The sequence below is a fragment of the Panthera tigris genome, chromosome C1 (genome assembly GCF_018350195.1).
Source record: "Panthera tigris isolate Pti1 chromosome C1, P.tigris_Pti1_mat1.1, whole genome shotgun sequence".
NCBI classification, from domain to species: domain Eukaryota; kingdom Metazoa; phylum Chordata; class Mammalia; order Carnivora; family Felidae; genus Panthera; species Panthera tigris.
Genome location: NC_056667.1, coordinates 210,608,029 through 210,620,148, shown reverse-complemented (window position 1 = coordinate 210,620,148; position 12,120 = coordinate 210,608,029). Strand labels below are relative to the sequence as shown.

The following is a 12,120-nucleotide window of genomic DNA, read 5'->3' as shown; positions in this document are numbered from 1 at the left end:
GGACATGTGACCACTGAAGGAGTGTCAGAGCAAGAAAGATTGGACAGGCCATCACTGGCTTTGAAGATGGAAGAAGAGGCCAGAAACCATGGAATGTAGGTGCCTCTAGAAGCTGGAAGGGGAAAGGAAACAGATTTTCAGAGCACCTAGTGGCTCAGTCAGTTAAGTGTCCAACTTCACCTCAAGTCATGATCTCATGGTTCGTGGGTTCGAGCCCTGCATTGGGCTCTGTGCTGATAGCTCAGAGCCTAGAGCCTGCTTCAGATTCTGTCTCCCTCTCTTTCTGCCCCTCCCCTGCTCATGCTCTGTCTCTCTCTCTCTCAAAAATACTTTTTTTTTAATGTAAAAAAGAAAAGGTAATGATTAATAAGACATGGTCCCTGAGCTTGAAAAACCATCTTAAAATTACTAGTCTGGCGGGGGGCACCTGGGTGGCTCAGTTGGTTAAGCAGCTGACTTCGGCTCAGGTCATAATCTCACAGTTAGCAAGTTCCAGACCCGCGTCAGTCTCTGTGCTGACAGCTCAGAGTCTGGAGCCTACTTCGGATTCTGTGTCTCCCTCTCTCTTGCTTCTCCTCCCCTGCTCATGCTCTGTCTCTCTCTCTCTCAAAAATAAATTAACATTAAAAAAAGAAAGAAATTAAAAAAAAAAAAGTGGACAGTCTTTCCCCAACATGATTCTTTTTAAACCACTAATGCATTTTATAAATACCCGCTGTAAAGAGGTTAACAAAGAAAGATGTATGCAATATCAGAAATTGAAGGCAATCAATCCAGACTTTCAAAGATTTAATGAAACAAAACAAAACAAAACCTACTCTCTGTCTAAAACAACAATTATTACACGCTATAATTTAAATATAGAATATCTTTGAGAGGGTTGATTATCAAAGATCCACCCAGAAGGTGTCTTTAAAAATAAGATTAATATACTTGATTTTTTGGCTCTCAGTGCTTAGTTCTGGCAATGTCTGAGGTTAGCTGTGAAGCCCTGGAAAACCATAGCATTCTGAGTCTCGTCTGTGAAATGGGATAATGCTCGTGATTTCACAAGGATATTGTAACAATAAAATGAGAATGCATATGTTAAAAGGTCCTTGATATTAACTTCTAATGAAATAAAAATCTCTATAATGCCTTCTAGCTTTAAATTTTTATAATTAAAGTAAATTATTATTAGGGAGTTTAGTTAAAAGGAATCCTTTTTAAAGACACATACTCAAGTAGTTTGGGATAAAATGATGTAACAATTGAGATTTGCTGCAAACGAATTCAGTGGGAACAGTGGCTTTGTGTAGAGGTTTGGCTATATTTTGAGTATTATTGAAGCCAGGTTATGGGTACATGAGAGTTTGTTAAAAACCATTGTTTGATTTGTATTTGAAATTTTCATACTGTGAAAAGCAAAAAAGCAAAGGGGAAACTCAGGGCAATTTCTATTTAGTCTACATGCTACCTAATTAAGGCTATTTCTTTTTCTTTTCTTTTCTTTTTTTAATGTTTATTTATTGGGGGGGGGGCAGAGAGAGAGGGAGACAGAGGATCCAAAGAAGGCTCTGCACTGACAGCAGTGAGCCCAACGCAGGGCTCAAATTCAAGGGCTGTGAGATCATCACCTGAGCCGAAGCTGGACACTCAACTGACTGAGCCACCCAGGCACCCCAAGGTTATTTCTTGAAGCAAACTTTGATATTTAAAAAAATGGTAGCAGGAGATACAGGTGTGCTGTTTCGAAGGGGCACATACACCTCAATGTTTATAGCAGCACTATCGACGATAGACGAAGTATGGAAAGAGCCCAAATGTCCATCAATGGATGAATGGATAAAGAAGGTGTGGTATATATATATATATGATGGAGTATTACTCGGCAATCAAAAAGATTGAAATCTTGCCATTTGCAACTACGTGGATGGAACTAGAGGGTATTATGCTAAGCGAAATTAGAGAAAGACAACTATCATATGACTTCACTCATATGAGGACTTTAAGAGACAAAACAGATGAACATAACAGAAAGGAAGCAAAAATAATATAAAAACAGGGAGGGGGACAAAACAGGAGAGACTCTTAAACATAGAGAACAAACAGAGGGTTGCTAGAGGGGTTGTAGGAGGGGGGATGGGCTAAATAGGTAAGAGGCATTAAGGAATCTACTCCTAAAACCATTGTTGCACCATATGCTAACTAACCTGGATGCAAATTAAAAAATAAATCATTAATAAAAATGTAAAAAAAATAAAACTGAAAAATGAAAAAAATGGTAGCAATTTTAAATGCAAAATGCATAAGCGTTCAAGGATTTGAGAATTTGATTACATTTTCACATAAGCTTTTAATTCATTTTTAACTAAAGGAAACCTATTATAATTAAATGCTACAGCAAAAAATTACATTTACGCAACTTGAGATTATTAGTGGAATGAACACGTTAACCTATAGAACCTTAAACACTTGGGAGATTTTTCCCAAGAGAAATTTCAGGGTATGTTAACAATTTTCTGTCTTTTTTTTTTTTTTCAACGTTTTTTATTTATTTTTGGGACAGAGAGAGACAGAGCATGAACGGGGGAGGGGCAGAGAGAGAGAGGGAGACACAGAATCGGAAACAGGCTCCAGGCTCCGAGCCATCAGCCCAGAGCCTGATGCGGGGCTCGAACTCACGGACCGCGAGATCGTGACCTGGCTGAAGTCGGACGCTTAACCGACTGCGCCACCCAGGCGCCCCTACAATTTTCTGTCTTTAAGTACATAATTACATATCAATAGTTCAAATGATGATATGTTGGATATTTCTGCAAGAAAATCTATCACTATTGTAAAGAGAACTTAGCAGTAAGTATATGTAATGTGCTCCCTTTCTGACCTTGGAGGTGGGAGTTCTCTAGGAACTCTTCGTGAGTGTCTTTTGCTTCTCCAGGCTTTGCTGATCGATACTCACTCCTCAGAGAGATCTTCCACCATCTAAAGATTACCTGTGATTGGATAGAAGGGGAGAGAAATTAAAGCTGATCTCAATACCAACAGCCACACTTCGGTCTGGGATTTTGAAAACTCGTGGCAGTAGGCACATAAGGCTGTGTGTCCAACATCAACTATGACTTTGCAATCTAGCATCACATCAAATTAGAAAGGAGGTCTGTGCATCTCACATTTCCCTTAGAGATCAGGGTCACAAAATCAAAGTGCTGGAAGGCATCTTAAAAATCTATCAAGTCGGGGCGCTGGGGGGGGGCTCAGTCGGTTAAGCGTCCAACTTCGGCTCAGGTCATGACCTCACAGTTCGTGAGTTCGAGCCTCACTTCCGGCTCTGTGCTGGCAGCTTAGAGCCTGGAGCCTGCTTCGGATTCTGTGTCTTCTTCTCTCCCTGCCCCTACCCTGCTCACGCTCTCTCAAAAATAAACATTAAAAAAATTAAAAAAGAAAAATCTATCAAGTCAGTGGATGTTAAACCACACAGACCCAGATGGCTATCTGTCTCTTGAGGATCTCTGAGTAGAGACTCTCTAACTTGGGGAGCCGGTTCCAAAGTAATTGCTCCGCTCCACTCTCTGCCTCCCTTCCTGTCTACGGGGCAGACGGGATGAGTGGATATTTTACTCATAGAGAAAGGACAGTTACACGGCCAGGGCTGAGGAAAGCACCATTGTGCTTTGTTTGATGTGTGTTAAGTGTCATTACGTAACCAGGACACTTCTTGGTAATGGATCTGCCCATAGTCCATTTGTCTTCTACGAGCATGGTGGTTTGTTTGAAGCAAACCTCATTTCCCTGGTTACCAACCGCACCTAAGTTCTATGTTGATTTCATGGCAGTGTCAGCCCTTGGCCCTAATGAGGAGCCCCGTGAAGCTTATTCAATTTATCTCACGTTTTTCAACCTGTCATGGAACTCGGTAGTTAATTGAGATCATAAAACTTCCACCAAACAAACCAGCTTCTTTCTACACTTAGATGAGGGCTTTGGGGGAAGAGATGGGTTAGGAGACAGTACGGAGAAACTGTTTGGCTTCCTCTCTCCCTAGCATTGCCACTGTGAGGTTAAAAGTGAGGTCAGGAAGACTCTGCCCAAGGCAAAATCGCTAAAGCAGGTGAAGCTTGCTATGGGGCCTCCCTTTATTTATTTCCTCTCCCCTATCCCCACCCACCCATTGCTCCCTGGGGTCCTCACAAGTCTTGGTGTATCTTTTTTGGGCCACTGTGAGCAAAAGACACTCACGAAGAGTTCCTAGAGAACTCACATCCCTACCAGTTCTTTGGCCCTTCTTGGTTGTTCTGGAACCACCCCACCACCCCCACCCCCAGCCTTTGAACTGCCAGATCTTCTTGCTTCTTACTCCTTGCCCCCTTGCTTACAGGCCTGGGCTTCAGCCAGCTTTCCTCTCCTTCTAGAGCTGCCTCCCTGCGTCCTATCATCTCCTGAGGCTCATCTCCCACCTGTCTCCCCTTCCCTGATATCTGAAGGATAACTGCTATCTCTCAGGAACATGGAGATGTGCTACACCACCTTACCTAGCACCCTGCCCAACAGAAGGTAGGTCCTTTAAAGGGTTACTGTTCATTTGGATGTTGTGCTGATTGCTATAGATAAGGGGGAAAGAATGTGTATGTTACAAAACTCTAAAGTCTTGGGGCGCCTGGGTGGCTCAGTGGGTTAAGCGTCTGACTTCAGCTCAGGTCATGAACTCGCAGCTGGTGAGTTTGAGCCCCGCGGCGGCTCCGGGCTGACGGCTCAGAGCCTGGAGCCTGTTTCAGATTCTGTGACTCTGTCTCTCTCTGCCCCTCCCCTGCTTGTTCTCCGTCTCTCTCTCTCTCTCAAAAATAAATAAACATTAAGAAAAAAAAAAAAAAGAAGTGGTGGGTTGTCTCTCCCTGTGGCCACACCACCAGGAGGTATGTTACAAGGAAAGCGAGTCTCAGATTGAATTCTGCCATGTCACCAAGCAGGCACAAAAGTCCAACGTCTCTGGAAGGTCAGTGGAGTCCCGTCCTCGCCAACCACTGGGGCACTGTGTGGGAACCTTCACGGGAAAGTTTCTCTCTGCTACAAGCACACCTATGTTACAATGACATAATCAGCCACAGTTCTAGCCAGATCACTTAGTTAGGTGGATGATTCGGGAACAGATGGAGTTCAAGACCAGTCACTACTTCAGCAATGTTATACGACCAAGCTTACTTCTTAACATTGTTCGAAAAAAGGCGGAGAGATGTACAGAGTTGTTGAATCGCTATATTGTACTCCTGCTATGAATATAACAGTGTGTGTTAACTGCTCCGGAATTAAAGTAAAATAAATAAATAACAAAACATTTACTTATTTTTTTTATGTGTTATTTATTTTTGAGAGCAAGAGAGACAGAGCACAAGTGGGGGAGGGGCAGAGAGAGAGGTAAAGCCACAGAATCCGAAGCAGGCTCCAGGATCTGAGCTGTCAGCACAGAGACCCCACGCAGGACTCGAACTCACCGAACCGAAAGATCATGACCTGAGCCGAAGTCAGACGCTTAATCGACGGAGCCACCCAGGCGCCCCGATAACAAAACATTACGAAAGGCAGAGAGACACTTGTTCAATCTTATTTGTCAGCCTCATATCTTGCTTGTTACTCATTTGTTTCATCAGTGAAAAATTATTTCCAACATTCAGTATACTAATTCATCAACCCTCTGGTACTGATTTAGAAGACCACATTTGAAGTGCTTGCCAATAATGGCCTCTAGAGGGAGAAGCCTCAGGGCACAAACTCAAGTCAACTTGCACACAGATCAGCATCCTATGGCTCTTCTGACGTATCTGAAGTAAATTACTGAGAATGTAACACTAGCCTAAAGAAAGACGACTGGCTAGACCCAGAGTCCAAGCCTCCTCCCTTCGAACTCATAAACATAGGGTTTGTTCTGAGGCCCGAAGCTTTCTTCAAGTATGACCTTTATCCTACAGTCATTGGGTCATCTCTACAGGGCAGTACATAAAAAGCTAATATTCAGAATCACTACTTAGCTTTGTCAAGACTCGCTTATGTTCCAAATGTTGTACTTATTAAAACAGAAAATTATGGTAGATATTTTCTATCACTTATTGTCTTTCAGATTGGTAAAGGTTTCCTTTCCTTTCCTTTCCTTTCCTTTCCTTTCCTTTCCTTTCCTTTCCTTTCCTTTCCTTTCCTTTTTTCTTTTTTTAAGCGACAAAGGAAGAATAAAGCCCTTAATAATCATTGAGAGAGGCGTGAATTGGTTTGGCAAATACCTATCAAAAGGCCATTCATGCCTTTTGACCCAAACATTCTACTTGTTAAGAACGTGTCCTTTGTTGGGGCACCTGGGTGGCTCGGTTGATTAAGTGTCCAAGTCTTGATTTTGGCTCAGGTCATGATCTCATGGTTCTTGAGCCTGAGTCCCACATTGGGCTCTGCATTGACAGTGTGGAGCCTGCTTGAGATTCTCTCTCTTTCCCCCTCTCTCTGCCCTCCCTGCCTCTCTCTCTCTCTCTCTCTCTCTCTCTCTCTCTCGCTCTCAAAATAAATAAATAACTTTTTTTAAAAAAAAGAAGTTATCCTGAGGAATTTGCCAGAAAATGTGTATAGCATTTTCCATGTGTTTGCCATAGGTTAATTACGACAATGAAAAATCAGAACTGACCTGAGGGTTTGCCAGCTGGGACTAATTAAATAATGATGGCACATTTAGATGATGGAATATTTCACAGCCAATAAAATATTATGTGAAAAAATAACACAGAACAATGCTAATGATGATTTGTTAAAAGGCTCACAAGTGTACACACCACTAATCCAAATATTGAAAGGAAAGTATTTATACATGCAGAGGGAAGGAACATCAGAGTGGGAGCAAATATAACATGCCAGATGGAGTTTGAAGGGAGCGGAGCTATGAGGTATCCCCAAATATTTGTGAACTGATTGCTACTTATTAGCTAGACATTAGCTCATCAGCTCATTTCAGCTCATATATTCATACATAGCTATTGTCACGTATTTAACTCTATTTTGAAAATGTTCAAGCCTATAAATATTGTTTTAAGCATCTTGTTCTTATTAACCGTGCATGTTTTGTTAACGAACATGCAAGAAAAGCTGCTGAGGGGCTTACGCTGGTTTTTGCAAGTTGAGATGTGGCTGTCACATGGGCTTCACTGTCCTCTCCCCAGGTCCCGCGAATCTCCCGACTGCCTGTGAGCAGTACACGACTGTCTTTTTATGAATGGAGAAATCCACCGTGGACAGCTGAGATAACTCGCATCTGTTTCTGGGCTCGGGGAATCTTCTGGTGTCGCCCCGTCTACTTCTCATACCGGGCCTCATACCCGCTCCAGGAAGGATGGGCAGGCAGCCTCCTCAGAGGATACGCACCAGGATGTGATATCTTAGTAGAAAACACGTGATCGCTGGCAGAATTCTTTAACATTTTAATTTATATATAGCATATTTTTAGACTTCTATATATTTCCAGTATATCTTTGTAATAAACTTGGACATTGAGCTTACTTTGTTGTCGTTGTTGTTTTAATGCTTATTTATTTTGAGAGAGAGGGAAAGCAGGGGGGACAGGGCAGAGAGAGGGAGAGAGAGAACCCCAAGCAGGCTCTGCACTGTGAGCCTGTCATGATCTCATGAACCGCGAGATCATGACCTGAGCTGAAATCAAGAGTCGGACGCTCAACCGACGGAGCCACCCACGTGCCCCTGAGCTTACTTTGAAAAGAGAGGTCAAAGATTTCTCATTAACCCCCTGGCATCTCTCCTTCACCGGTTACGAAGGCAAGATGAGGAGGCATGTGTCGTTCATCTGGTGAAGGCCCCTAAACATTAGGTCCTTTCCACCACTGGGACAGCAACTCACTAAGCAGCCCTTGAGGGGACACGGGAAAAAAAGTGGGCCCAGCTGGGCATCTCAGCATCTGAGTATATTTGGACAATGCACACCCCCGCCCTCCCCCAGGGTTGAGACTGTGCTCCCACAACTATACTGGTTGAGAAATCCTACTAATGGGAGAAAAGCAGAGACTCTGCGATTGGATAGGTCTGGGTTGAAACCTTGTTTTCTATCAGATACCTTGGGCAAATGTCTTCATCTTTTTTGGCCTCGGTTTCCTCATCTCCAAAATGGAAATAATGATGATGACTCTTGGAGGGATGACACGGGAGAAATCCAAAGCCCCCAGCCCGATGCCAGATATGGAGTGTGCCCCATAGAGGTGGGTCCTTGCCTCTTTCTCCCTTCTCCTCTTGTTCACCTGCTGGCCAGTCCTTCATATCCATAAAAACCAACTCAGCCCCAAATCCCAAACATCTTTCTCATCAGCTAGCTAACAATATTCGCTCTTATGCAGCGAGGTTTGCTTTCCTGATCGGATTCTTCACAAGACATAATTTATTTCAGTTTTCACTCTGACCTGATGTTCGATTTTTTTTTTTTAATCTTCAGTAATCATTAAGAATTGCATGCTCTTTGCTGTAGTTCTTCAACAGCATAATTAAGAAGAATCATCTATCTGTCATCTATCTAGTTAAAAACAAAGTTACTTAGGAAGGGTTAGAGTAACTTGCCAGATACCACACAGCCAGTGGGAGATTCCAAATCTTTCTCAGCGTCTGTCTAGGAAATAGTTTTGTAAGTGAGCACACGGCTGTCTCTGCTTTGTCTTGCAGACTATTGTTGTTCTAACAGATCAAGTTTCTCCCCGCTTTGGACATCATGTATAATTAGGGGATTTCACAGAGTGGGGTTTGAGATTCTGTGTCATGGAGAGCTTGGGAATCAGATCTGTTATTAGGTGAAGAAGGATTTTGTTATCTGAACAGCCTACTGAGAAATGGAGAAGTTAGGACTGCTAGGTAAACTCCGCATGTAACTTTACCTTTCGATACCACTCAAAAACTCACAAAGCACTGGTTTTCCAAAAGGTAGAAAGGTGTTATTTTTTTAGATGAACTATGAAGATAATTTATTTTATTTCACCTTATTTAAAATAGCCCATAATTCCGATATGTTTTTGGTGCAAATTTACAACATCAAATATGTGTTCCTCTCTCTATGTTTGGTTCAATTTGTATAAACACAGCAAAACTTAGATTTTCAGCCATCCAAATTTTCACTCTGGGATGGTAGTAATCACTAGGAATTAAAACCTTAGGAATAAAAGCAACATTATTTAAAATGGAGATGAGTCTGAGGTTGAAATAAGAATGGAATAAACTGAAATTAACAAGGATTGTGTTGAAATAGTTCTTTCCTTCAAGAATTCACAAATGAAGTTGCCCTTGGAGAATCAAATTAGTAAATTTCAGGGGCACCTGGGTGGCTCAGTCTGTTAAGCACCAGACTTCAGCTCAGGTCACATCACGGTTGGTGAATTCAAGCTCTGCATCGGGCTCTGTGCTGACAGCTCAGAGCCTGGAGCCTGCTTGGGATTCTGCGTCTCCCTCTATCTCTGCCCCTCCCCCACTTGCTCTGTGTGTGTGTGTGTGTGTGTGTGTGTGTGTGTGTGTGTGTGTCTCTTTCAAAAATAAACATTGAAATTTTTTTAAGTAGTAAATTTCAAACACGATGAATGTGATTAGGAATTGATAGCAGTCTTTGTTGGTTGCCACCCACCTGCCTTTTCTAGAGGAGCCCTGATTTGTCCAGCAAACTCTCTCTTCTGCATAGCTTACGCACAGATTGCAGGCCTCATCTCTAGCTCCAGAAGGCAGGACATGATTGGTCTAAGTCATTTCCGGTAGTTCCCTCCATACCCTCACCAGTGATTGGTATGGGCATGGGCATGTGATAAAATTTTGGCCAATGAGACACCAGAAGTCAGCAGAAGCTTCCAGAAGATTTTATCACTTATACAGAGAAACACATCCCCTTTTTGGACACCGGCCGTTGTGCTTTGATGTGACTGCTGGAGTTACTGTAGCCATTTTGTGACTAAGAGGGGAGCCAGGTTGAGATGACAGCGGTCACCTGGAGGACACAGAAGCAATAAGTTGTGGAGAGGAGGAGCCAGAGCACTGTCACTGTGTTGGGAACCTCTTTTCCGTTGGATGTGTTTATGTGAAATAATACCATATTTCATCAGATCGAATACACCAGCCATTGTATGCCACGGTATTATTTTATGTGTCATGTAGAAATAGCTCTGTCCAAAAAAATCGAAGTACAATGTTTTTTTAATCACTTATATTTATTGAAAGTCTCTTTTGTTCTTCACTAGACATGTACTTTATTATGTTTTTCTTAGCATTTGAATTACTTCATTAATTTTATAGATTATATTGACACAATATATGTATTTTTTTAATTTTTATTTTTATTAATTTTTTAAATATTTATTTTTGAGAGAGAAAAAGAGAGAATGCAGGCACATAAGCAGGGGAGAGGAAGAGACAGAGGGAGAGAGAGAATCCCAAGCAGGCTCCGCACTGGCAGCACAGTGCCTGATGTGGGGCTCGATCTCATGAACCATGACATCATGACCTGAGCTGAAATCTAGAGTCGGTCGCTTAACCAACTGAACCACCCAGGGGTCTCTGTATTTTGCTAAATATAATAAAGTTATATTGCCCGTGTGTATACTTAAAAAAGGAAAATAGAAGTGGAATAAACAAATGAAGGTATTCCTGAAACTCCCCCGTATTCAGAATCTGAGTCTTCTGGATCATTCTTTGAATGAGAGTTTCAACGTCTGACTCAGAATATTGTCCTCCATGACATCAAGAACATGGTGATAACAGCAATACAGTACTGAACTCTTCAGCTGGCTTTGCAGTTCTGTAGAGCCGGCTTCCTTTTGATTTCTACTTTGGGAGGGCTGTAAACGTCTCAGATTCACCCCTACTTCCTTGTAGCTTCTGGATTTTCTTCCAAGCTGCTGCTCTCATGCTTGGGCTTCTGAGTTGTTTTCAGTTTCTGGCTCTTAAGGATAAAGTTTCTGTAAACATTTGTGCACGGGTTTTTGCCCCCTTTTGCTCCTTTTAAGTTGTTAACCATCTTCTATTCATTAACAATTCTTTATTATAAATTGTCCTTGGTAAAATAACAGTATGGTTTCTGTCTCCTCAGTGGACCTTGCTTGAGATCACTGATATGAATCTTTAATCATTCATTATGTAGGGCACTCAGAGCTTTTAATTTGGGTACACTTCAGGTTTAGGACATTTTTTTGTACAATGTTTCTCAGGAATTCCTTTTTTTCAGGTATTGGATGTCCTGATCTAATTCTTTTATTTTTTCCCTGTTTTCCATCTCTTATCTTTGGTTCTTTTTCTCTAGGAGATTTCCTCAATTTTATATTCCAACCCTTCTGTTGAGTTTTTCATTTTTTTCCTATCATATTTTTTATTTTCTAAAAGGTGTTTAACTTTTTCTGAACGTTACTTTTTTTATTGTGTTCTATTCTTGTTTCATGGATACAAAACCTCTTCTTATCCTGCTGAGAACATTACTGATAAGTATTTTGCTCTGTCTGTGTGCATTCTTTACTTTTTCCAAAATTATATTTCCTGGATTTTGTTGTTCATGGTGGTATTGATGATTTGATTTGCCTTTCCTCAAAAGCCTGATAATTCTTAGATGCGCATGGGTATTCAGGAGTGGGGTGCTAGGAAGCTGATCGGAAGTTCTGGCATTTGAGCAGGGCTTGTTCAGAGGAAGACTTCTTTATAGGGTGACCTGCTGGGGCTCTCTGGTTAGAGGATCCTGACTATTAATACCTTTTGATCTCGTTACTTGGCCTGGTCTGATTCTCCAGGGAAGAATCTTCTAGTTTTTTCCCTCCTAGCCTTGGGAGAGTCAGAGTGAGTCTCCTAAATCAGTATTTGGATTTTCATTTAATCTCTTGCCATATTTAACACTGAGTCCCTCTGTCCCAGTGGCCTGGGGGCCTGAGGCCATACATACTCCTCCGGAGTACATACATATATACATACTCCTACAGAGACCAAACTTCCAGTCTTCTGGGGGGTGAAGCAAAACTGTTGTTGGTTGTGCAGAGGAGGGGAGGATATGAAGAAGGTGGTTGTAACATCTCAAACAGAATTCCAATCATTCCTACTGTTGCCAGGTCCTTCTTTACCCTTGCTTTCAAAAGAACCCACTCCTGGGACACCTGGGTG

General features: G+C 42.0%; 1 protein-coding gene across 1 annotated transcript in view; it reads right to left on the bottom strand.

Annotated features, from left to right (window-relative positions):
• The window catches only part of FBXO36 (F-box protein 36), an 88,272-nt gene that overhangs the window by 27,086 nt on the left and 49,066 nt on the right, over positions 1–12,120 (bottom strand). Inside the window, exon 3 of the mRNA XM_042995570.1 lies at positions 2,867–2,975. Within this exon, the coding sequence (XP_042851504.1) occupies positions 2,867–2,975 (109 nt within the window). The remainder of the gene's footprint in view (positions 1–2,866; positions 2,976–12,120) is intronic.